The 21,990-nt window shown below is 46.4% G+C and overlaps 1 protein-coding gene across 1 annotated transcript; it reads left to right on the plus strand.

Annotated features, from left to right (window-relative positions):
• Positions 1-12,937: 12,937 nt before the first annotated feature.
• Positions 12,938-21,930, plus strand: LOC112874495. The gene is made up of 12 exons (XM_025937835.1): positions 12,938-13,216; positions 14,161-14,221; positions 14,308-14,372; positions 14,499-14,576; positions 15,538-15,618; positions 16,045-16,206; positions 17,040-17,138; positions 17,216-18,546; positions 19,403-19,623; positions 19,710-19,837; positions 19,929-19,967; positions 20,053-21,930. Exons 1-12 carry the CDS (start codon positions 13,079-13,081, stop codon positions 21,613-21,615), a joined length of 3,966 nt encoding a protein of 1,321 aa, XP_025793620.1. The 5' UTR covers positions 12,938-13,078; the 3' UTR covers positions 21,616-21,930.
• The last annotated feature ends 60 nt before the right edge of the window (positions 21,931-21,990 follow it).

A 21,990-nucleotide genomic window follows, 5' to 3' on the forward strand; every position in this document is an offset into this window, starting at 1 on the left:
GCCAGAACCGAGGGGGAAGTCAAGAAGGAGAACAACTACCACCACCCCACCCCTCGGAGACCTGGCGCAGATCATCCATAACCAGACCCTCATACTGGAGACTCTGGCGAATGCCCTCATTAACCGGCAGCCACGAGGGCAGAATATGAACGACAAGCTGACGGCCTTTCTAAGGACCAAGCCACCTACCTTTGCCGGATCCTGCAACCCGTTGGATGCTGACGACTGGTTGCGAGTAATTCAGAGGAAGCTCGAACCATTCGAATGCCAGGACCGGGATAAAGTCCTTCTGGCAGCCCACCAGCTCACCGGAACAGCATTATCTTGGTGGGAAAACTATTGTGCCGCAGCCGAAGATGCCTCTACCATCACCTGGGGAGAATTCGTAAGGGAGTTCCGCCGCTACCACATCCCTTCGGCCACTATGAAGCGCAAGGCGGATGAATTCCGCGCACTACAACAAGGAAGCATGTCGGTGGAAGAATACACCCACCGGTTCATAGAATTGGCCCGGTACGCGCCGGAAGAAGTGAACGACGACGATAAGAAGCAAGACATGTTCAAGAAGGGATTAAGCCCAGAACTCCGGACCTTGCTTACTCCCCAGATCTATCCGGACTTCAACACCCTGATGAACAAGGCTATCCTCACAGAAAGGGCCAAAGCTGAAGAGAGAAAGGATAATAAACGCAAATTCCTGGAGAGTAAGGCCCGCCAACAGGACCGCTTCCAAAAGCCGAGGAACTCCAACTACACTGCACCAAGATCCCAGGCCCCAATGCAGTATAGGACTCAGTCCCAAGTGATAGGATCATGAGCCCCTGAAGCACAGCTTAAGAGTCAGAATACCATGAGGGCCCCGCAGGGCAACACAAGCCTGGTCGCCTCCGACAACAACAATGTTAGGGCCTGTTTCAACTGCCGTGAGACAGGGCACTTCATCGCTAATTGCCCTTATGCCAAGAGCAAGCCGGCTACATCGGCCTTCTCCAACACGGTGAATGGGCCCAGACCAGCCCTGACCGGTGCCAACCGAGTGCCCGTCCGCAACAACGACGGCAGCCAGCAGGTGAAGCAGCAATCATTTGGACGAGCCCGCGTCAACCACATCGACGCGCAGGAGGCTCAAGAAGCCCAAGGCGTAGTGCTCGGTGAGTACCTAGTCAACTCGGCTCTGGCGACAGTATTATTTGATTCTGGAGCATCACACTCATTTATATCCTCGAGCTATGTGGAGAAACACAAAATACCTACAGTACTACTAAAAACACCCTTATTAACCCGGACGCCTGGAGGCGACATCAATTGTCAATTGGGTTGTCCACGGGTAAGGATCAATTTAAGTGGGGTAGACTTCCTAGCAGATTTGGTAGTACTTAAGCCTGGAGGAATAGACGTGATCCTTGGAATGGACTGGTTAAGCCGACACAATGGTCTCATAGGCTGTACCGACAAAGTGGTACACCTAACAAACCCCGAAGGAGTACAAGTGATCTGCCATACCCGGGATAGTAAGTTTGACCCAATGGTGTTTAGCCTAGAAGCCAAGCCCTTAGAAGGAGTCCCGATAGTAAACGAATACCCAGATGTGTTCCCCGAAGAGCTTCCCGGTATGCCGCCGGAAAGGGATATAGAATTCGTCATAGACCTTATCCCCGGGACCTCCCCTATAGCCAAGAGACCCTATAGGATGGCAGCCTCTGAGTTGACAGAATTAAAGAAGCAACTAGAAGAACTGCAACGAATTGGCTTTATTAGACCAAGCTCGTCGCCATGGGGAGCCCCAGTTCTGTTTGTCAAAAAGAAGGATGGGAGTATGAGGTTGTGCGTAGATTACCGGGCACTGAACGAGGTTACCATTAAGAACAAGTACCCCCTCCCCAGGATTGATGACCTTTTCGATCAGCTAAAAGGAGCCAAGTACTTTTCCAAGATCGATCTAAGGTCAGGATATTTTCAGCTCAAGATTAAGAAAAGTGACATCCCTAAGACAGCTTTTATCACCCGCTACGGGCAGTTTGAGTTCACCGTAATGTCCTTCGGACTAACCAATGCCCCTGCTTACTTTATGAACCTCATGAACAAAGTGTTTATGGACGAGCTGGATAAGTTTGTCGTAGTCTTTATCGACGACATACTTATTTACTCCAAGAGTGTTCAGGAACATGAACAACATCTGCGGGTAGTGTTGGAAAAATTAAGGATACACAAACTATATGCAAAATTTAGCAAATGTGAATTCTGGCTGGAGAGTGTAGCTTTCCTTGGTCACATTCTGACCGCGGAAGGAGTAGCAGTGGACCCAGAGAAGGTTGAAGCCGTATCCAATTGGCAGCAACCGACTAACGTTAGTGAGATCAGAAGTTTTCTTGGATTAGCTGGATACTATCGGAGATTTATTGAAGGATTCTCTAAGATAGCCCGACCCATGACGGAACTTCTTAAGAAGGAGAAAAAGTTCGCTTGGACGGAATCCTGTGAAAGGAGTTTTCAAGAATTGAAGCGAAGACTGACAACCGCCCCAGTGCTGACCCTACCGGACATTCATCGGGACTTTGTCATTTATTGTGACGCATCCCGACAAGGATTAGGGTGTGTACTGATGCAAGACGGAAAGGTTGTTGCATATGCCTCCCGCCAACTCAGGACTCATGAGCAAAATTATCCGACCCATGATTTGGAACTAGCAGCCGTGGTGCATGCCCTTAAGATTTGGAGGCATTACCTGATCGGAAATAAGTGTGAGGTTTACACCGACCACAAGAGTCTGAAGTATATCTTTACCCAGCCGGATTTAAATTTAAGGCAGAGAAGATGGTTGGAGTTGGTCAAGGACTATAATTTGGAAATTCAGTATCACCCCGGAAAGGCGAACGTGGTAGCCGATGCCTTAAGCCGAAAAACCTATGGACCCAAGGATGACCGCCTACGCGAGGAAATGGCACGATTAAACGTGCACATTGTTTCGCGAGGTTCCAGCCATGTGCTGAACGTCCAACCAACATTAGAGGATAAAATTAGAGAGGCTCAAAACTCGGATCAAGAGCTAGTAAAGATCTGCAAGCAAACTGGAGAAAACAAAGCACCAGGTTTTAGAGTGGACGATAAGGGGACGTTGTGGTACGAGAATAGGATTTGCGTACCCCAGAATGGAGACTTCCGGCAAGTAATCATGGACGAAGCCCATAACTCAGCCTACTCCATCCATCCAGGATCCACCAAGATGTATATGGACATAAAGCAAAAATATTGGTGGAATGGAATGAAGGCGGATATTGCAAGATTCGTGGCTCATTGTGACACTTGTCAAAGGATAAAGGCCGAACATCAGAAGCCGGCAGGATTATTGCAACCCTTGCCTATTCCGGTGTGAAAGTGGGATGAGATAGGGATGGACTTTGTAGTGGGACTATCCCGAACACAGAAGGGACACGATTCCATATGGGTAATTGTGGATCGACTCACTAAATCGGCACATTTCGTACCCGTAAGGACCACTTATGGTGGAGAAAAGCTGGCAAAACTTTACGTGGAAAACATAGTAAAGTTACATGGAGTGCCTAGCAGAATTGTCTCGGATAGAGGGACCCAATTTACATCTAGGTTTTGGAAAAGCCTGCATAAAGCCATGGGCACTAAGTTAGACTTTAGCTCCGCATACCACCCACAGACGGATGGTCAAACCGAAAGGGTGAATCAGATCATGGAAGATATGCTGAGAGCATGTGTCCTGACCTATGGAAATGATTGGGAACAGAGTCTGCCCTATGCAGAATTCTCGTACAACAATAGTTACCAAGCCAGCCTGGGCATGTCGCCATTCGAAGCTCTCTATGGAAGGAAGTGCAAAACTCCCCTAATGTGGTCGGAAGTGGGAGAACGTGCCCTAGTGGGACCCGCACTTATAAAAGAGGTAGAAGAAAAAGTAGCGGAGATCCGCGAGAAATTGAAAGCAGCTCAGTCCCGACAGAAGAGCTACGCAGACAAGAAAAGGCGAGAAATAAGTTTCGATCCAGGGGATTTCGCCTATCTCAAAGTCTCGCCTATTCGAGGGACACGAAGATTTCAAGTACAAGGAAAATTGGCCCCTCGATACGTTGGACCGTATCGGGTTCTAAAGAAAGTCGGAGCGGTAGCATACCGACTGGAGTTACCAGAAGAAATGTCGGATATACATCCAGTATTTCATGTCTCGCAATTAAGGAAGAGTTTGAGAGTACCCGAGGGTGAACACGTGCCGGTAGAAACAATAGACCTGCAACCGGATCTACGGTACCAGGAAGTACCGGTCAAAATTCTGGACATTGTCACTAGAAGGACAAGGAACTCCGAGGTACGGATATGCAGGGTTCAATGGAGCAGACACGGAGTAGAGGAAGCAACCTGGGAACGCGAGGAGGCTCTAAAGAAGGAATTTCCCCATCTGTTTAGGAGCCAGCCGAATCTCGAGGACGAGATTCATCTAAGTGGGGTAGGTTTGTGACGCCCTGAAAATCCGCCAATTTAAATCGCGTTTATCGTTTAAAAATGTTCATCGTCAAAACCCTAAAATGACCCCTGCCCCACAGCGCCCGGCGGTCCGACGACCGCGCAAGATCGCTTCCCGCAATCGGCGCCGACGCAATTCATTTCCCCCGCATGCGCGAATATCGCGCGCGTGGCCGACCGGCCGCGGTCACCGCCGCGATCGGCGCCGACGCCCCCTCCTCTCTCTCCCTCTTTTTTTTTCCTCTTTCCTATTTCCCTCTCATTTCCCTTTTCTTTCTTTCTTATCTTTTCCTTTATTTTCTTTCCTTTCTCCCTTTTTCCCTCCTTCTCTTTTCTTTCTTTTTCTTTCCTCCTCCTTCCCTCTTCCTCCCTCCTTCCCTGCCGCGCGCCCGAGCGCTGGCTGGCCGCGCGCCTGCTCTGCCGGGCCGAGCCGCGACGCACGCGCACGCCCAACGCGTGGCCGTGCGCCGCGCCGCGCCATCCGTGGCCACGCCCTCGCCCTGGCCCGCGCCGTGCCGCGCCGCGCGCGCACGGACGCCGCGACACGCGCCGCCGCAGCCCTTTCCCCGCGCGCGCTCGCTGTGCCCCTGCCGCTGACGCCCCGCTTGCGCCGCACTGTGCCCGTGCGCGTGCCGAGCCGTCGCGTCGTCCCGGCCTCGCCGCCCGCGCCGCCGCTCCACGACACGGGCACCATTAAGGTGCTCCGCACCGCCCGCCTGCCCCTCCTCACCGGCCACCACCGCCACCCACCTTGGCCGCCTATAAAAGGGGCCGGGGAGCACCCTGGCACCCCCACGACCGCCACCGCCGGCCCAAACCCTCGCCTCCCCCGCTCCAGCGCCGCCCCGACGAGCCACCCTGCGCCGCCGCCCCTGCCCCCGTAGGCACGCCCCCTCACTGCGTCCCAAGCCGAGGTAAGGCCGGGGATGGGTCCCCCGCATCTCCCTCCCCCTTTTCCCCCACTCCCGAGCCGCCACCGAGCCCCGACCGGCCGGCACGGCCACCGCCGGCGCCCTCCCCCACCCCTCCTCTGTTCTGTGCGGGAGGGAGGAGGAAGAAAGGGCCTTTTTGCCCAAAACCCCCTCCCTTTCCTGTATTTCCCCAAAGAAACCCCCCCCCCCCTTAGGAGCACCCCTATCCACCCATTCTTTGCAAAAGAAACCTCGCCCTTTTCAATAATTCAAAATAAACCCTCCATTACACAAACCCATTTGTACTTGACATCCTTTAGCGTGCCCTGCGTATTTCTAGAAATTGCAAATAGGCCCTTGCCCCCTCCAGACACTTACGAATAAACCCCTGGAGCCCTGTTTAACCACCGAACCCCTTTAGCTCGTCATTTTATGTGCGAAACGACCTCCGATTGACCCGAAACTTTACCACTCCGTTTCTAGTATAGTTTTAGCCATGCCATTAAGAAACCACCCAAAGATATCACCCCTAACTCCGTAACTAAATTATTTCCGATTCAGGCCCAACGGTAAAAGCTTTTAGTTCTTTCGCTTGATTGTATGTCTGTTTGTTTGCGTCGTAGGACACGGAGTGAACGAAGAAGTTCTCGACTGCGACCAAGCAACCGAGGACCAGTTCTGCGACCCCGAATCCGAGGGACAGTACTTCGATCAGGACCTTCCGCAAGGACTTGACGATGGCAAGTTCAACTCCGCCCTTTGATGCATATTTTTGTCCTAGTTTTTATAAACACAACCCAGTGGCCTGTTTTATAAAATTGCATGGTTTTGCGTGCCGTAAACATGGTAGGATAGCCACCCTTGTCGTGATAACCATACCTTGAACACCTGATTTTATAAAGAAAACGCGTGTGTGTGGGAAGGGATAAAATATGGTTTTGAGAAGTGAGTCTGACGGGATGGATGGCATTTCTGTGTGAAATGCCGTTGGTGTGCTCGTACCTGTGTGGTTGAGCGTGAAAGGGAGATATCCATCTTGTCACCCCTAAGGACCGAGTTGATGTGTCGTCTCACCTAGCTTCCTGTCGTGCAAACCACTTGACCGTTGTATGGGCAACGGCTTAGCCTAACCCCACTAGTTAGTCTGATAGCCATCAGGAGAGCTGGGAGCAACGGGTGATCAAGGAGACGGGATAAGCTCTGTGTGACTTATGCCCCGGTTAAACCTCGGTATTAGGTCGGATGACCCCTTGATAAATCCCGTGGTGGCTAGCCAGGTCTAGCTAAGGTGGGTAAGGGCTTCGATGGGATCTGCACCGGCACTAAGGTGTTCGTGCTGCGGTACCCCGCCTGTGGGTAAAGTTGCACACCTCTGCAGAGTTAAAATCTATTCGAATAGCCGTGCCCACGGTACTGGGCAAGTTACGGTATGGTCACATAACTAGTGTTTCTCTCTGGGAATGGTTAAGCTGGTGTGAGTTGTTTGGAAAGTATCCGGCAGTTGTGCCGTGTGCTACGGCGGACAGGGAGTCCGGTAGCGGTTTGGGACTTGGATCCGTGTGGATCAACCTCGTGTGCCCCTTGGTACTGGAAAACTTGTTTTGAAAAGTGCTTTTAAAACGAACCCCTGCATATAATTGTGTTTCCGCAAATGAACCGTAACTTTATCCTTGGATTATTCTGTGCATTTAATCCTGTTATGTCCCCCTCCGTGGGTGTGAATGGACTTGCTGAGTACGTTCGTACTCACCCCGTTCTTACTTTTACAGTGGAAGATCCCGACTACATCCCCGAAGACGTCGAGTAGGGTTCCGTCCTGCACCCAGTCTTGCCTGTGGGTGAGGTCACCATTGGAGCTCCGCATGACGCAAGACTCTGATGATCCCCTTTTCGTAGTTGGTGTAGTAGTATGGGTTTCTGTTGTAATCCTCGCGATAGTGGCGCTTCACTGCCCATTACCGCGAAGAGTTGTACGGTGATGTACCATCTGATGAATAAAAGTGTTATCAGCCTCCTGGGACTGATAAAGTAACACTTTTAAGTCTTCCCTGATGGGGGGATGCTTCAGGTTCGGAAGATATTAACTTGACTAACCCCAACCCCACCAGCGAAGGCAAGTCCCGGACATAACCCTACTTTATTACACTACAAATTATACTATTTATATATATCTGTATGCATTAAGTTCTTAGGAGTTGTTTGGAAACCTTAGTTGCATAATTCCAGGAACTGATGTATTGAACACTAGTACTTGAGTCCGAATAGCTGCTCTGCTTATAGGACCGGTAGAAGTCGGGTGATTTCCTGTCACTCGCGCGACATAGGAATTGTAATGTTTACATTCCTGTTATCACTATAAGGATGACGGACGGGAGTTTTGTGAGGTATCATGGTTGAGATGATACCCCGTCTGTGTTGTTGAACTGGATAAGGCCGCAGTGTGTGGTAGCGGTGGTTAAGCGTTTGAAAGTACTAGCCACATACCGTGAAATATGGTAAGTGGTAAGCCTAGTAACCAATCGGCCCGAGGAGTAGACATACCCCCCACCACATGTATTTGCTTCTTTTGGTTACTTTGTTCGACGTGTAGGAATACATGTTGCTGGGCAACCAGGAGTACGGGTTTTGTAGTCGCGCTATAGACGTACGTCCTGCACTTTGGAAGTGCGTATGGTCCTGCAGTCGCTTGTGGTGGATCTGATCCACGAGTCGGAATGAAAGGCAAACGGTTGCTTCGGAACGACCCTTTGGTGTTCCAAGCGTGTGTGTTAGGTTTACCCTTGCAAGGTTGAATTCGATTCAGAATCGTCCGCTTCTCACGATGGTTGAGACTGCTTGATCCCTTTACCACATAGAGTAAGAAGTGTAACTAATGATGGAACAATCTTGATGGATGATAATCTCTACCTTGCTTACTTAGTGTAGGTGCTAATCTAGAATGGATAATCAATTAGAACCTGAAAGCTAAAAGTTGAAATTAAGGATCTACTCTTTGTTGCTTTTCAGCTGAAAACTCGACCCAAAGCTAAAAGCCTTCATAAGTCTAGTTACATGGCTAAGTATACCATGAGACGGGTAAGCCTTGCTGAGTATTAGTATACTCAGCCTTGCTAGTTGTATATTTTTCAAGTGATATCTGTGAAGACCCTACTCTTCCTTTGCCTTGGCCCTGTGCTCTTCCAGATGATTGGTCCGTGGAATGGGATCCGTCCCCGGCTAGCACTGGTGATATCGAGTGATGTCGTGCCCGGGCTTAGTATGGCATCCGTCTGGATGATGTGTTAGGAATCGTCGCGTATGTTTTCCGCTGCTAAGAACCTTAACTTTAACAGTTTATAATATTTTCTCTAGATTTGAAATTTTATACTGCTTTTAGAACTCTTGTAATGTAATTCTCTGTGATGTAACATATGATGGTGACTGTATCTCTGGACTCACCTTCGTGTGAGGTAACCTTATTTGATCCTGTGTATCGGTGGTTTATCGGGACGTTACCCAACAGGCCAAGGGATTATACCGTTTGAAGCATGTTGGAGCCCTCGGGAGTGGACTCGCGTACTTGAGCCGGTATAATTCAGATTGGTTCTGCCACAATCACCACCAAGAGTTGACCACTTCGTCGCATCAAATCTACGAGCAGGGGCAAAATTAGGGCCTAACCTCTTCACAACAGAAACCCAGATCGTGGCGCACACTCCCACCAGTGTTCGCCTAAACGGCCGTCGGAACATAAACTAAATGATAAATAAAGGGTATCTGTCTTGTTTAGGTCCTAAACGGTCGGTTAAACGGTGAATGGTCAAAAACGGGAAAAAGGTAAAAAACGGCCTAAACGGGCTACATGGGACAGTCTGAAACGGGTCTGGATGGCCTAAACGAGTAATTTAGGCATTAGAACATGCATAAACTTGATTTTTTACATATATGATATATATACTTAATTCATTACCTGCATAAATATGTATATTTTACATACATTAATATGTATACTTGAATATTAACATGCAAAAATATATATATATATATATTTGATTTGTTACATGCATAACTATGTATTTTATTAGAATCTTTGATTAATTTACCTACTGTTGTCGGTCAAAACACGCCGGCGAGCAGTGACAGGCAACATGAGGAGCCGGGAGGCTTCCAGGACTGCTGGTGGGCCCGGGTCTCTCGGTCAACGGTCCAAGATCCGGCACACGCCCTGGCTTCGGAGTCGCTAGGCGTGCCACCTGACCCTGCACCTGAACAGGAAGGTATGATGTATTAGATTCCTGCATGCACAAACACGTGTAAGTGTTAGTCCGAGCCATGATCGGCTCATCGGGTGTTTCCCGGTATCGGCTGTAAAGAGCCGATTGCATCAATACCGAATCGGATCTACAAATAAAGCATATATATACCTGATCACGACATAAATCCTGCTCCATAAATATTAAGCTAATCCAATCTACGACGATTAAAACCCTCACTGCATGATCGGAACATCCTACGCGTGATTGAGCCTAACGAATACCAAAAGGTAACGGAATAACAACCTAAACAGAGGCCTAAAAATCAACTAAGAGCCAATTCCCGGAATAATCTCTCTTCAAGCTACTACCAGACACCAATCGTACCGCCGGATCTTTCAACTCATTTGCAAGGCCTAATCATGCAGATATTAAGCTAAATCTCTGATAATCAGAGACTAATCATAACAGATTGGATCTAATAACAAGAATAAAGCAAGACGCAATCCTCGCACCCGGGATCGGACACGATGACTGCCAAACGCTCATGAGTAACAAACAAAGCACGATTAAAACATGGAAAGATTAACATTACTCTATGCGCGTCAAGATAACTAGTGCCACTCGCCATCAACAATGCTTCAGAACGAGAAACACATAAAATAAACGAGCAAGGGCGATGCTACCCCGATCACGCAGAGCGTGATCGGGGTTACACGGCACTTACCCAAGAAAACCCTAGAACAGGGGAGGCGATGTGCCGAGAGTTGTTGATGAATGATTCTGTCTTTATTGTTTACCTATGATACATATTTATAGTCCGTAGACTTTCCTTTCTTAACCAACCCTAACCAAACACGACACAAATCTTAACTATCTCTATCTAAACTGTTTAAGCATATCTATCTAGATACACGGCCCCCCTGGGCCCAAAACATCCGCATAGGGTCCGATTCGCAAGCCCATTATAATTATCCTCCAAATCCATCTTGCTCCACGGCCCACTTTCGGCCTGTCTAAATTATGGCGATAACACCTACACAAATATGTGATCTATTTGAGTATAGGATTTTTTAATGCATAAATATGTACATTTTAGCGATACATTACAAAACCGTTTAGACCGTTTAACTCTGTTTAAACACCATCTAAACCGTTTAAACGGTAAACAAAGGGTGACCGACTATTTACCGTTTAGCGTCTATGATAACATTGGCTCCCACTAATTCACTCAATCTCCAGATGTGCTTGAATCTCTCCCCTAGATCATCATCCACCTCTTCTAGATGAGAACACCGAGGGTTCTCAGAATTCACTTCCTCAGGCTGAGAGCTCGAAGGGCTCCCCGAGAGGGTAGAACTAGGGTTTGAAATCTCTCTAAGGGGAGACCTTGCGGCGAAAGGATCAGGAGTGAAATTTGGAATCTCACCTCGTCTCTCCCCCTCCCAATCCGTGGCCATCTCACTAACTCCCATGCCCTGGGGGTCGGAGGGGAGGGGAACGTGTTTGAAGTCTAGGGCGCACCTACTACGCTTGGTCCAACACAAGCCCCTTGCTCCCTAAGCCCTCGTGTCGAGATGAGGATGCCGTAGAGGCATCAGCGTGGACAAAATCCCGACAGTTGATTGTCGACGAGGTCATCGGGCTCTCGTAGGGGAGAGCCTCACCATCTCTCCACCCATTTAGTTGCCTTCTGGTCACCCTCCCCTCTCCTCATCAGGGATGGCAATGGGGATCCGCAACCTGACAATCCACGAGTAAAAACCTCATTAGGCTGCGGGTATGGATATTTTCTACCCTCACGGATCCGTTCTTTTTTTTTTACCGAAATCAGTAGGGGAAGCCCCCGCCTATGTTTTATTCATGGGCCATTTAATTCACTCCCACGGAGAGTCGAATCCAGGCCTATTGATGCTACTCGGGTGCTGTAGCCACTAGGAATTGTTAATGAGGTTTTTCCGCACCCATCACGTGAAGCGGGTGTGGATACGTTCTTCCGTACCCCAGACCCATTACAGATAGGGCACCCATTTAGTACGACATGTAGACCCAGATTCTAACCCTGCCCATATAATCACCACACATCCTAATTTAATCACCAATTTCCCGTTCCTATCCTCCAGCTGCCAGGCACTAAGCACACACCCGCACCCCACTCGGGCCACGACGTCTCGGCAGCTAGGGCTAGGCACGAGCGCACGGCACCCCTCCCATCCGGTCATCCCCATCCTGTCGCCACCACTCGCCCCGACCTCACCTGCTCGCCCATCGCTAGACACCGACCCCGCACACAAGCCGCCACAGCGGCGCCCACCGCTGATGACCGACGCCCCCACCATGATCCCTCCCCGATTCAGCGATGCCCGCCCGTGCCCCTGCTGCCTTGATGGCGTCGGTTCTTGGGGCTGGCAGCTCGAGCCCACCACCGGCGAAAGAAGGAGTGCTGGGCTCCAGCTCGCCGCCGATGCCCTGCAGATCCAGGCTAGGGGGCAGTAGCTCCTCACCATTATGTGGAACTGGGTCATCCGATGGGTATCCGTTACCAGCACGGGTGGCGGGTAGGGAAAATTTGAGACCCGAGATAGGTCGCCGGTGCGGGTGGCGGGGAGTTTCAACCCAGATGGGACATGTGAGTTCCCTGCGCGTCCCCCCCTCCTGGTTTTGTTTATTTCTCACTCGCTGCCATCCGTACTCATCACCCCTAGCTGAAGGTGTGCTACTTGGTTGCCAAGCTCAGGAGATAGCAGAGATGAAGCTGCGAACTTAGCCGCCGGAGATGTGTTTGTGGGGAACCCACATTCTTTTAACGTAGCTGCCAATTGTCTTGCCCTTATAACTATTTTAGTCATAAAACATCTTTATATTTTAGTCATAAAACATCTTTCGAAGTTACTACTTAGCATATACAAATATATATGAGCATTTTAATCTTTGTACAATACCAGCATCGAACTGTTGAACTTAAAAGTTAAAACTCATCAAGATTAATGTGGTGCCATTCCAATCTTAAAATTTAACATTTAAAACTCATCAAGATCAATGTGGTGCTATTCAGATTGAATTTCTCACAACTCCCCATCTTAACGCACAAGTGCCGTGTGTTCAAGAGTCCACGCACGCAAGCGCAAGTCCCCCCATCCACCACCTTATAAACCCAGCCCACAACTCCCGCCCATGCACCAGCTCACGCTGCCGCCGGGCCCACGTCTCTTGAGTCTTGACCCCACATGTCAGTGAAGGGCGCCCTCCCTGCCAGACTAATACAACTGCGTCCCCGTACACCGAGCTCACCTCATTACACCTTGGTCCCTCTCCGCTCTCCTCTCCTCTCTCTTCTCTCTCTAACCCCCTCGCTCGCACGAGCTCATCGGCGGCGAGACAGTCGGCGGCGGGAGTTGTGTGTGAGGAAGCCTAGGTCGTCGCCGCGGGGCCGCGTCCCCCGTGGGGATGGGGATCTCGTTCAAGCTATCCAAGGTCGGCGTCCGCGTGCACCCGGCCGCGCGCTCGGCGTCCGCATCGCCGGCGCAGGCGGAAAAGCCGGCTGCGGTCGAGACGGAGGGGTCCGTATCCGATTCCAGACGCGAGGTGGGGCCCTCGGTACTTTCTGTCTCATTGCGGCCTTGGGTTTCTGTCTCGCTGCGAGATGGTCTGGGTGGCAACGGCGGGGGTGGGGATCTGGACGCGTAAAGACGGGAGCTTTATGCGCCGAACTAATGAAAAATCGAGTTTTGTTTGGGGCTTGATGCTTCTCCCCCAGAATTTTCATTGATTTACAAGTAGGTCGCATCTTTCCGGTGATTTCGATTCGAAAGCTTCTGTTAGACGCCCAATCGCGTTGTCGTTCGGAATGCTCAAGTCCTTTGGACCGATTGGATATTCAATTGAATTTTGGGGTTTGTGCTCTTCGGTTGCAGATCGAACTCTGCTCGAGTCTGAGGGTGGTTTTTGAAGGGGGGGGGGCGGATCGATACTTTTTCTATGTGCAATTTGTGCGAAAAGCTTGTTTCCTTGGGTGCGTATGTGCGTCAATTGGGCTATGGGCAATTGAATTTAGAGGAAAGGAATTTGGGCTGCTACAACTCCAGAATGGACCAAAGAAGTATTTATCTTGTGATGAAATGAAATACCCTAATCAATTTCTTATCCTTTATTGCCCTTGCTCTGATTATCATTTAACCCACATGGATTGTTGCTGTAGTGCTCGAGTAGCATATAATTGGGAGCCAAGCCATACCATTTGGGTTCACACTTTGTGGTATGGCAAGGTGAAATTAACAAGTGTTGGCTTTGGTAAATGTACCTTGGTGTTAGACTTCAAGTGGATGGTAGAGGGTCTAAATCTCGTTGCCAGATTTTTGTTTTTAACCCAAAATTGTTCCATGAAGAACTTATTTAGCTTTTTTATGTTCTTTGTTTGATTTTCCTTTTGTTTTTGCTTCTATTAATTTGATTTTGACTTGTAATGTTCTTTTCTTCAAAATAACTTGGTTTTCCTATGATGGAATGCTCATTTAATCTCTTTATGACAGAGAGCAAAAGATGTCAATGGCATCAAAATTTCACCAGTGTGCTCCAGGGAAATTTTGCCAGGTACGTTGAAGAGTTGAAGAAAACATTTTATTTGTACCGGTTTTAGTATTCATGCTTCATATTAAGCATTCAACATCATGTCGCAGAGCATGAAGTTTCTTTCACGTTCAGCCTCTATGACAGAGGTTATCTCATTTCAAAGTCAGCATCTGTGAGTTCTCTTCTGGAAATTTATGTAGTGAATTTCGTAACTACTCTTGCTGGCATTGTTTTTCAGTAATTTGAGAGAAATACGCAACTATGAATACGTTCCTGACATAAATACATATATCTTCAGATGGATCCCAGCCAGACCTCAATTCAGGATGGCAAAACACTGCATCCCTATGATAGAGCATCAGAAAAATTATTCTCTGTGAGTATGGTACCACTTGCTTAGAAGCGTCTTGTTAATTTTGTACTCTGATGACATGTTCACAGTTTCTGCAATGTTGTGGCTAAAATTTAGAGCCAAATTAGTGGTGAACACGGACCAATTGGATTCAAAATACATATACTTAATCTTTAAGGCAATCATGGATTTGAATATGCTTGACATAAGAATTCTTGTACATAGCAATGCTGGTAGAGTTGGGGCAATATTTATGCCAATCAGTTAGATACAAAATCTCAGGTGATTTTAAGATACTGATGAGATTTTGTCCTAATATACTCATTCCAATTTATTTATTTCATTCTTGAAACCAATAAGGCATATGACAGTGAAATAAGTATATTATTACTTTACCAAATTTGAACGCAAATAATTGCATAAACTAAAATTTTGGATGGGAAAATTTATGTACCATGTTTGCATCGATAGTGTCAATGCAAACTTGAAAATATTTTCAGATTGGTGTGAAGTTATAAATTAGATTCGAAGAAACCAACATATCAGTATCCTATTGTGTATGGTAAAGTAACACTCTTTCCTTTTGCTCTCTCAACCGAGAATGTTGTCTCCCATCCAAAAAAACCGGAAGAATGTTTCAAGACAGTTTTCAGATCAGCACCTCTTACATGCTGATAAAGTTTTGTTCGTCTATAATAACATGACTGCAACACTGTTGTGATCCTGTAGTCTTTACCTAAGCATCCTGTAGTTCAAGTTTGCTGTGGATGACCATTTTTCATGTACTACCATATTATGAGTGGCAATGTTTCTCAAAAGTGTGCTGACTTTTTTTGTGTACAAGACAATTATTTTCTGCTTTGTTTTTGCCAGTCTCCTAACTGATTTGACCAGGTTTATCCTATTAGCTGGCTAAAACTAATAACATGTTAATTGCAATATACGACTCTAATTACAGTTACATGAGTTTCCTCATGATCTGCAGGCTATTGAAGCTGGGAGGCTGCCTGGCGATATTCTGGATGAGATACCAAGCAAGTACTACAATGGATCAGTTGTTTGTGAGGTGAGTTGTTTTATCACACTTAAGAAATGGTATGCTAGCAATGTTATTGAACTGTCACATGCAAAAACCTTAGGAATTTTATTCTCTTAAGTCATGTTTGATTTCTCTCTGATACATGATTAAAAAATCATAGTCACAAATTCTGTACCAAATGTTTACCCTATATGGGAGAAATCCTTTCTTTAAAAGAAAAACTGTAAGTTCGGTTAGCTGTATTGCAAACACTACATTGTACCTTCCTACCAGTAAAATCTTATTCCTAACAACTTCTCAAAACAATCATTATGCATTACTGTGAAGCATCATGCGACCCTATTGATAAGAGGCCATTGATTCTTTAGCAGTAATTCATTGTCCTACGCCTTATCTTTCTATTATATATTTTTATATTACATAAACAATAGAAGTAATGAGAATTCTTTCTAGATACGTGACTACCGGAAGCATGTATCCAATCAAGTTCCTGCATCATCTGCTGAGCTAGGACTACCTATTGTGAATAAAGTACGGCTGCGAATGACCTTTGAGAATGTTGTAAAGGACATTACGCTGCTATCTGATGATTCCTGGAGTTACAGGGATTTTGTGGTAAGTATTGTTGTGGTTACATTCTGTATGGATTGAAATTTGTCATTTGAGCAGCTGATACCTAGTAATTGTAAAGTTAGTTCTTCAACAACTGACTGTAACACTGGAGCATAGCATGATAAAGCAAATTAAATGTGAAATACATGCATGGTTGGATATCTAAAGGCAAAATAGACGTTTTAGTCCCTCAACTTTGATCCGAGGGTCAAGTTCATCCCTCAACTTTCTGATTGGCCAATATAGTCCCTCAACTTTTATTTTTGTGTCAGACTCATCCTTATCCTGATATTATACTCCATAATAACATGAGATTTATGCAAAAGGTCATCTTTGCCCTTGGCTTCTTCCCCTTCTAAATTCATTTAGGAGCTGAACAGCACAAGTGTTTAATTTGGAACATATAATTTTATTTACCCATGCATCGCATTATATTATGGATGCATGGAGAGTAAAAATTAAAGCTACTTATTGCATAACTACGTACCACCATATAAAATATTGCGGACAGTTGAGCGAACAGTGATACAAACAATGAAATTGAGGAGGAAAAAAACCAAGGGTAAAAAGGACATTTTGCACTTATCTCATGTTATTATGGAGTATAATATCAGCACAAGGATGAGTTTGACCTCAAAACAAAAGTTGAGGTACTATATTGGCCAATTTAAAAGTTGAGGGACGAACTTGACCCTCGGTATAAAGTTGAGAGACCAAAATGCCTATTTTGCCATATCTAAATTAACTTTTGCTGAAATAGAGGGACCTGGAATGTCAGTTCGTGCGATTGATTTTGCTGAACTATACTGACTCATATGCTATACGTGTTTCTCTAGGAAGCTGAGGCTCGTATTGTGAGAGCCCTACAACCAGAACTTTGCTTAGACCCTACTCCTAAACTGGATCGACTTTGTCAGGATCCTATTCCTCATAAGGTACGTATGCATGCTGAACCGAAAATGCTACCATGATAGGTATATCTTGATGCAAACTAAGCCTCTGTTTCTTGCAGTTGAGCCTTGGTATCGGAAAAAAGAGGAGGCTGAGGCAAAATCCTGAAGTTGTCATCACATCCAGTAACATGTCTCATGGTAAAAAGGTTTGCATTGATAGGTTACCTGATAATGCCAAAGCAGATGAGATGGGCATCACAGGTGGTAATGCAGCCCACCAAGTTGTCGATAACATTACCGTCCAAAATGTTTCGGGTGGTTCTCAGCAACTTAGACCAAATAATTGCTCACAAGATGCTGCCAGAATGCTGATGTCCCAATCTGGTATACAGCAAACTGTAAGTTATTCAGCTGTTGGTAGTGATCGTGTGGCAGGATCACCTGCCAATTTTGCTGGAATCAATTCGAGCATTTCCTCTCCTCAGAGCATGATGGGTTACAATGACTCTGTTACTGCCAATGGCCTTCTATCTGTGAAGAGGGAAATGCAAGATGCTCCGCTTCAAGATCCTAAGAGAATAAAGCCAAGTGGTGGTATTGATGATGTACAGCAGCAGCACATAAGGCCTCAACCCCTCGGTGGGCAGGAGATGCAATGGAAGAACCCACAACTGCATCCACAATTAGATGTCAAGGGGATGCAGTATGCTTCTTCATTGAGTGGTCAGAGATATCCTCCTTCGATGATGAACAACATGCAAGATTCAGGATCTTCTTTCTATTTCAATCAGCAAGGTTTGAGATACGGTGCCAAGCAAGAGCAGATGGATGGTTCTGATAGGTCGAAAGACGCATTGCAGTCTATGGCACCTGAAAATTCTGGGCTGGATCAACAGCAACCCCAGGCTCAGCATTTATCACAGCAATCAACGGCAAGAAATAATCTTCCAAACATGGCACAGTGGCAGAATACTCGGTTTGCAGCTGAGAAGGACTTGAAAAAAGATGAAATAATTCAGAGAAGAAAGTTAGCACCTAGCTCTCGTGCCCCTTCTGGGCCAATGGTCCAGTCTCCAGTATCCTCTAAATCAGGAGAGATATCAAGCAGTTCAATGGGTGGTCAGTTTGGTTCTGCTGTGACATCGGCTGTAATTGGGGCACAGAAAGATAAATTTGCTGCAAATTCCAATGCTGCAGTTGGATACCCTTCTGTAGCTTCCAGCCCTAGTGATTCTATGCACAGAATGCAGCAACCTGCTGTTGCTCCTTCAAAGAGAAAAACAAATTCTGTCCCCAAAACTCAACCACCTGTTAGTGCTGTTGGGTCTCCAGCCAGTGTTTCAAATATGCACGCTCCACTAAATGCTAGCAGCCCATCAATTGGGACCACACCTATGGGAGACCAAGCAATCCTGGATAAATTTGCGAAAATTGATAATCTTTCCCATCGGTATGGCATAATATTCAATATCTGCTAACTTTTTTTTGTGTTTTCCTTCTGTCCTTCATTTCTTTGGAAGTCTGTTACGGGAGGCACTTTGTAGAAAGTTTTGAGTTGCACTATGAGAATTTGACATATAGGATATTTTAGAGTTGACATCCAACTCTATTACTTCCACTGGCCACAAAAGAAGTGTCAACCTAGAATGTGGAAATAAACTGCTTCATGTTTTTACTTAAATTATCATCATTTCAACCTTAGTAAGTACCTAACGAAATATTACCTCCATTCTTAAATATATGACATTTAGGACATGCTAGTTAGTTAATGAACTAATTGGCATGTACGTTATATATTCAAGAAACAGAGGGAGTATACAGCAAAGAAGTAAAGCATCCTTTTTTTACTGGAGTTTCTCAACGAAATAAAAAAAAACTGGACAAAGCTTTGCAAGTCTAAATTTTTAGTACTAAATCTCATTTACTTATGTTTTCATCTTTTTAGTACTAAATCTCATTTACTTATGTTTTCATCTATTTACGAGTGTGGATTATAGTCAATTTGATCTGTCATTTTGTATATATGTTCGGCTTTAAGTTGGTTTAAACATATAGCACTTTGTGAATCAAAGTCTACAACAACAACAACGAAGTCTTTTAGTCCCAAGCAAGTTGGGGTAGGCTAGAGTTGAAACCTAGTGATGCATATAAGTTTTTTATTCAATATAGATCTTATTATGAAGTGTTGTATAGCTGACACTGAGATTTGGTCATGGTGGACGATTTGAAATGTTTCTCTTTGGCCACTGCATTGAGATAGTAATTTGTTTTCATATAGTTATAATTGCTGCTGTAATCTGCTGCAGGTACCAGCTTCACAGTAAGAAGAACAAGGTTGATAAGATACCTCAAAGGAAACCCATGATCAATGCAAGCCAAGATGTCGCCAGATGTCTCTCCAGTTGTTTCCACACTGAGGATTATATAGATACAATAAGACCTCTTTGTAATTCTATGATTAGTGGAACAATAAACACGTGCAAGACTAGGGTAATAAATTTTGTGAGCTCGAACCGCATGTACCAAGGTATGTTTTACAGACATTTTGCTAAAAAGGTCTCCGGTGAATAAAAACCACAGCACCTCCAATTAATCTGATTTACATTGTCACAGGTCATCCAAGGCCATTCCAGGTTGTTTTCAAGGAAATGCCTGATGAAACTGTAAGAATGCAATATGGAGATCTGGAAGATTTTGATGGTCCGAATTCATATGATTGTGTATTCATATTACCGACGAAGGTGGTTTGTTATGTCTCATGTTTTGACTCACTAGGTCATACTATTCCATTGTCATATTACTGTCCTAACTTTCAATTGTTTCATCTGGCAGTACTGTGCTGACTTGCTGGCAGAGCAGCTTATTCCCCTGGTAAGTCCAATTAACCTAATGACTTGAATAGTAAGGTGCCATGTTAATGTTCTGAATTTTCGGCCTTTCCATGAACAAACCCTAGATGTTGCAAGATGGGCATTCTAAAGCTGACGATAAAGTTGTGCGTGGCACCCCTTCTGCTAACCTCAATACACTATCAGGAATTTTACCAGATAACTTAGCAAGTGATGTGAAGCAGGAGGGAGGTGTGAGCCAGCAACTTAATGCTGCAGCCCATGCAAATGTTGCACCTGGAACACCAATGCAGCAGCTTCCTGTCAACAGGATGCTTTCATCTGCAAATAGCAACCAGGTTCTAGCAATGCAGCAAGGGTATATGCAAGGGGCAGCCATGCCTCCGAGGAGCCAGCAACTTGACCAAACTTTGGTTCAGCAGCCACAGCAGCAACAGACTCAGCAGCAACCACTGCAGCAAAATGCCCAAGCACAGATGCAGCAACCATCATCTCTTCCACTCAACCAGATGCAGAGACCTCAACTTCTACCAACGAGCCCGTTATCTCAGATGTTGGCGCCTGGTTCAAATCTCCCAATGGGAAGTCAGATGGGAAACAATAAGACTACTCCAACTTCCTTGCAGCTTCAGATGCTACAGCAGCAGGCACAACAGCAGCAACCTATGTCTAGGAAAGTGATGATGGGGCTTGGTTCAGCCATGAACATGGGCAATATGGTTAACAATGTCGTTGGTATAGGTGGCCTAGGAAACGTTATGGGAATGGGCAATGTGCGGCCAATATCCTCCCCCATGGGATCGATGTCAGGCTTAGGCAACAGTTCCAATCCAATGAACATGGGCATGGCATCCAACCTTTCTGCAGCTGGACTTCGGCCAGGTATGAGCCCTGCTGCTCTTGCCAAGATGCGTATGGGATTGGCACAGCAAAGGGCAGCAGGTATGTATCCTCAGACTGGAATGGTTGGAATGCCGGGAAGTAGCTCTCCAATCCTTCCTAGTTCGGCTGGCTTGTCCATGATGGGCCATCCGCTAAATAGAAGCAACCTCAGCCCCCTGCAGCGGGCCATGATGTCTTCTATGGGCCCTCCAAAGATGCCAGGAGGTAACTTTCAGCTGAACCCCCAGCAGCAAATGCAGCTCCAGCAGCAGTTGCAGCAGCAGCAGCAGCAACTCCAACAGAACCCACAGCAACAACAGCAGCACCAACAAAACCCACAGCAGCAGCAGCAGCAACTGCAGCAAATACAACAACAGCAGCAGCTACAACAACAGCTACAGCAGCAGCAGCAGCAGCAGCAGCAGCAGCAGCTGCAACAACAACAGCTGCAGCAGCAGCAGCAGCAGCAGCAGCAGCAGCAGCAACAAATGGGGTCTCCATTGCAGCAGGCGCAGGTGGGCTCACCTGCTGGCTCACAGCAGTCAATGATGATGCAGCAGCAGCAGATAAGCCCACAGCAAATGGGTCAACATGCTGCAATGAGCCCCCAGTTGAGCTCAGGAACTCTGCAGCAAATGAGCAATAACATGGTGAACCCGGTAGCCACTCCAGGCCCACCCCCAAGCCCGCAGTTGAGCTCACAGACCCATGGGTCTGTCAACAGCATCGCTAACTCACCGATGGAGCAGCTGCAAGGCTCAAATAAGGGAGGTCCTGGTAGCATGTAGTAACTGGAAATACTTGGTTCTCTTCTTTGGCCTATACAATAAAGGAAGGTGTAAAACACCAGCCAAGATCTCTGGGGTTTCTTGTTTGTTGTGGTAAATGGGGTCAAATGGGGTGTATTGTAAGTTATAGCCCATAGATGATAAATTGTGGAAGAGCAGCTTTATGCTTGGATTTTGATGTTGTAGATTGTAGTTAGTAGGAACGGTGTGTGTAGGATCTTGGTAATCCATAGCTGGGAGCAAGCATTGTTCAATTGGACAGTTCTCTTTTCACGTTTAAATTAAAATGATCAAAATTGTGGAACTTTTATGTAACCATTGTGCTAAAATAGTTACTATTTTTGCCACAGCTTGTATCGCGTAATGGTTCAATCT

The sequence above is a fragment of the Panicum hallii genome, chromosome 9, assembly GCF_002211085.1.
Source record: "Panicum hallii strain FIL2 chromosome 9, PHallii_v3.1, whole genome shotgun sequence".
NCBI classification, from domain to species: Eukaryota; Viridiplantae; Streptophyta; class Magnoliopsida; order Poales; family Poaceae; genus Panicum; species Panicum hallii.

Bases quoted from the DNA above. Each gene is read 5' to 3' on its own strand.
- LOC112874495 (XM_025937835.1), top strand. From the start codon at position 13,079: ATGGGGATCTCGTTCAAGCTATCCAAGGTCGGCGTCCGCGTGCACCCG. The intron at 14,577-15,537 runs GTGAGTATGGTA...CATGATCTGCAG, and splicing joins CATCAGAAAAATTATTCTCT to GCTATTGAAGCTGGGAGGCT. The intron at 16,207-17,039 runs GTAAGTATTGTT...GTGTTTCTCTAG, and splicing joins GGAGTTACAGGGATTTTGTG to GAAGCTGAGGCTCGTATTGT.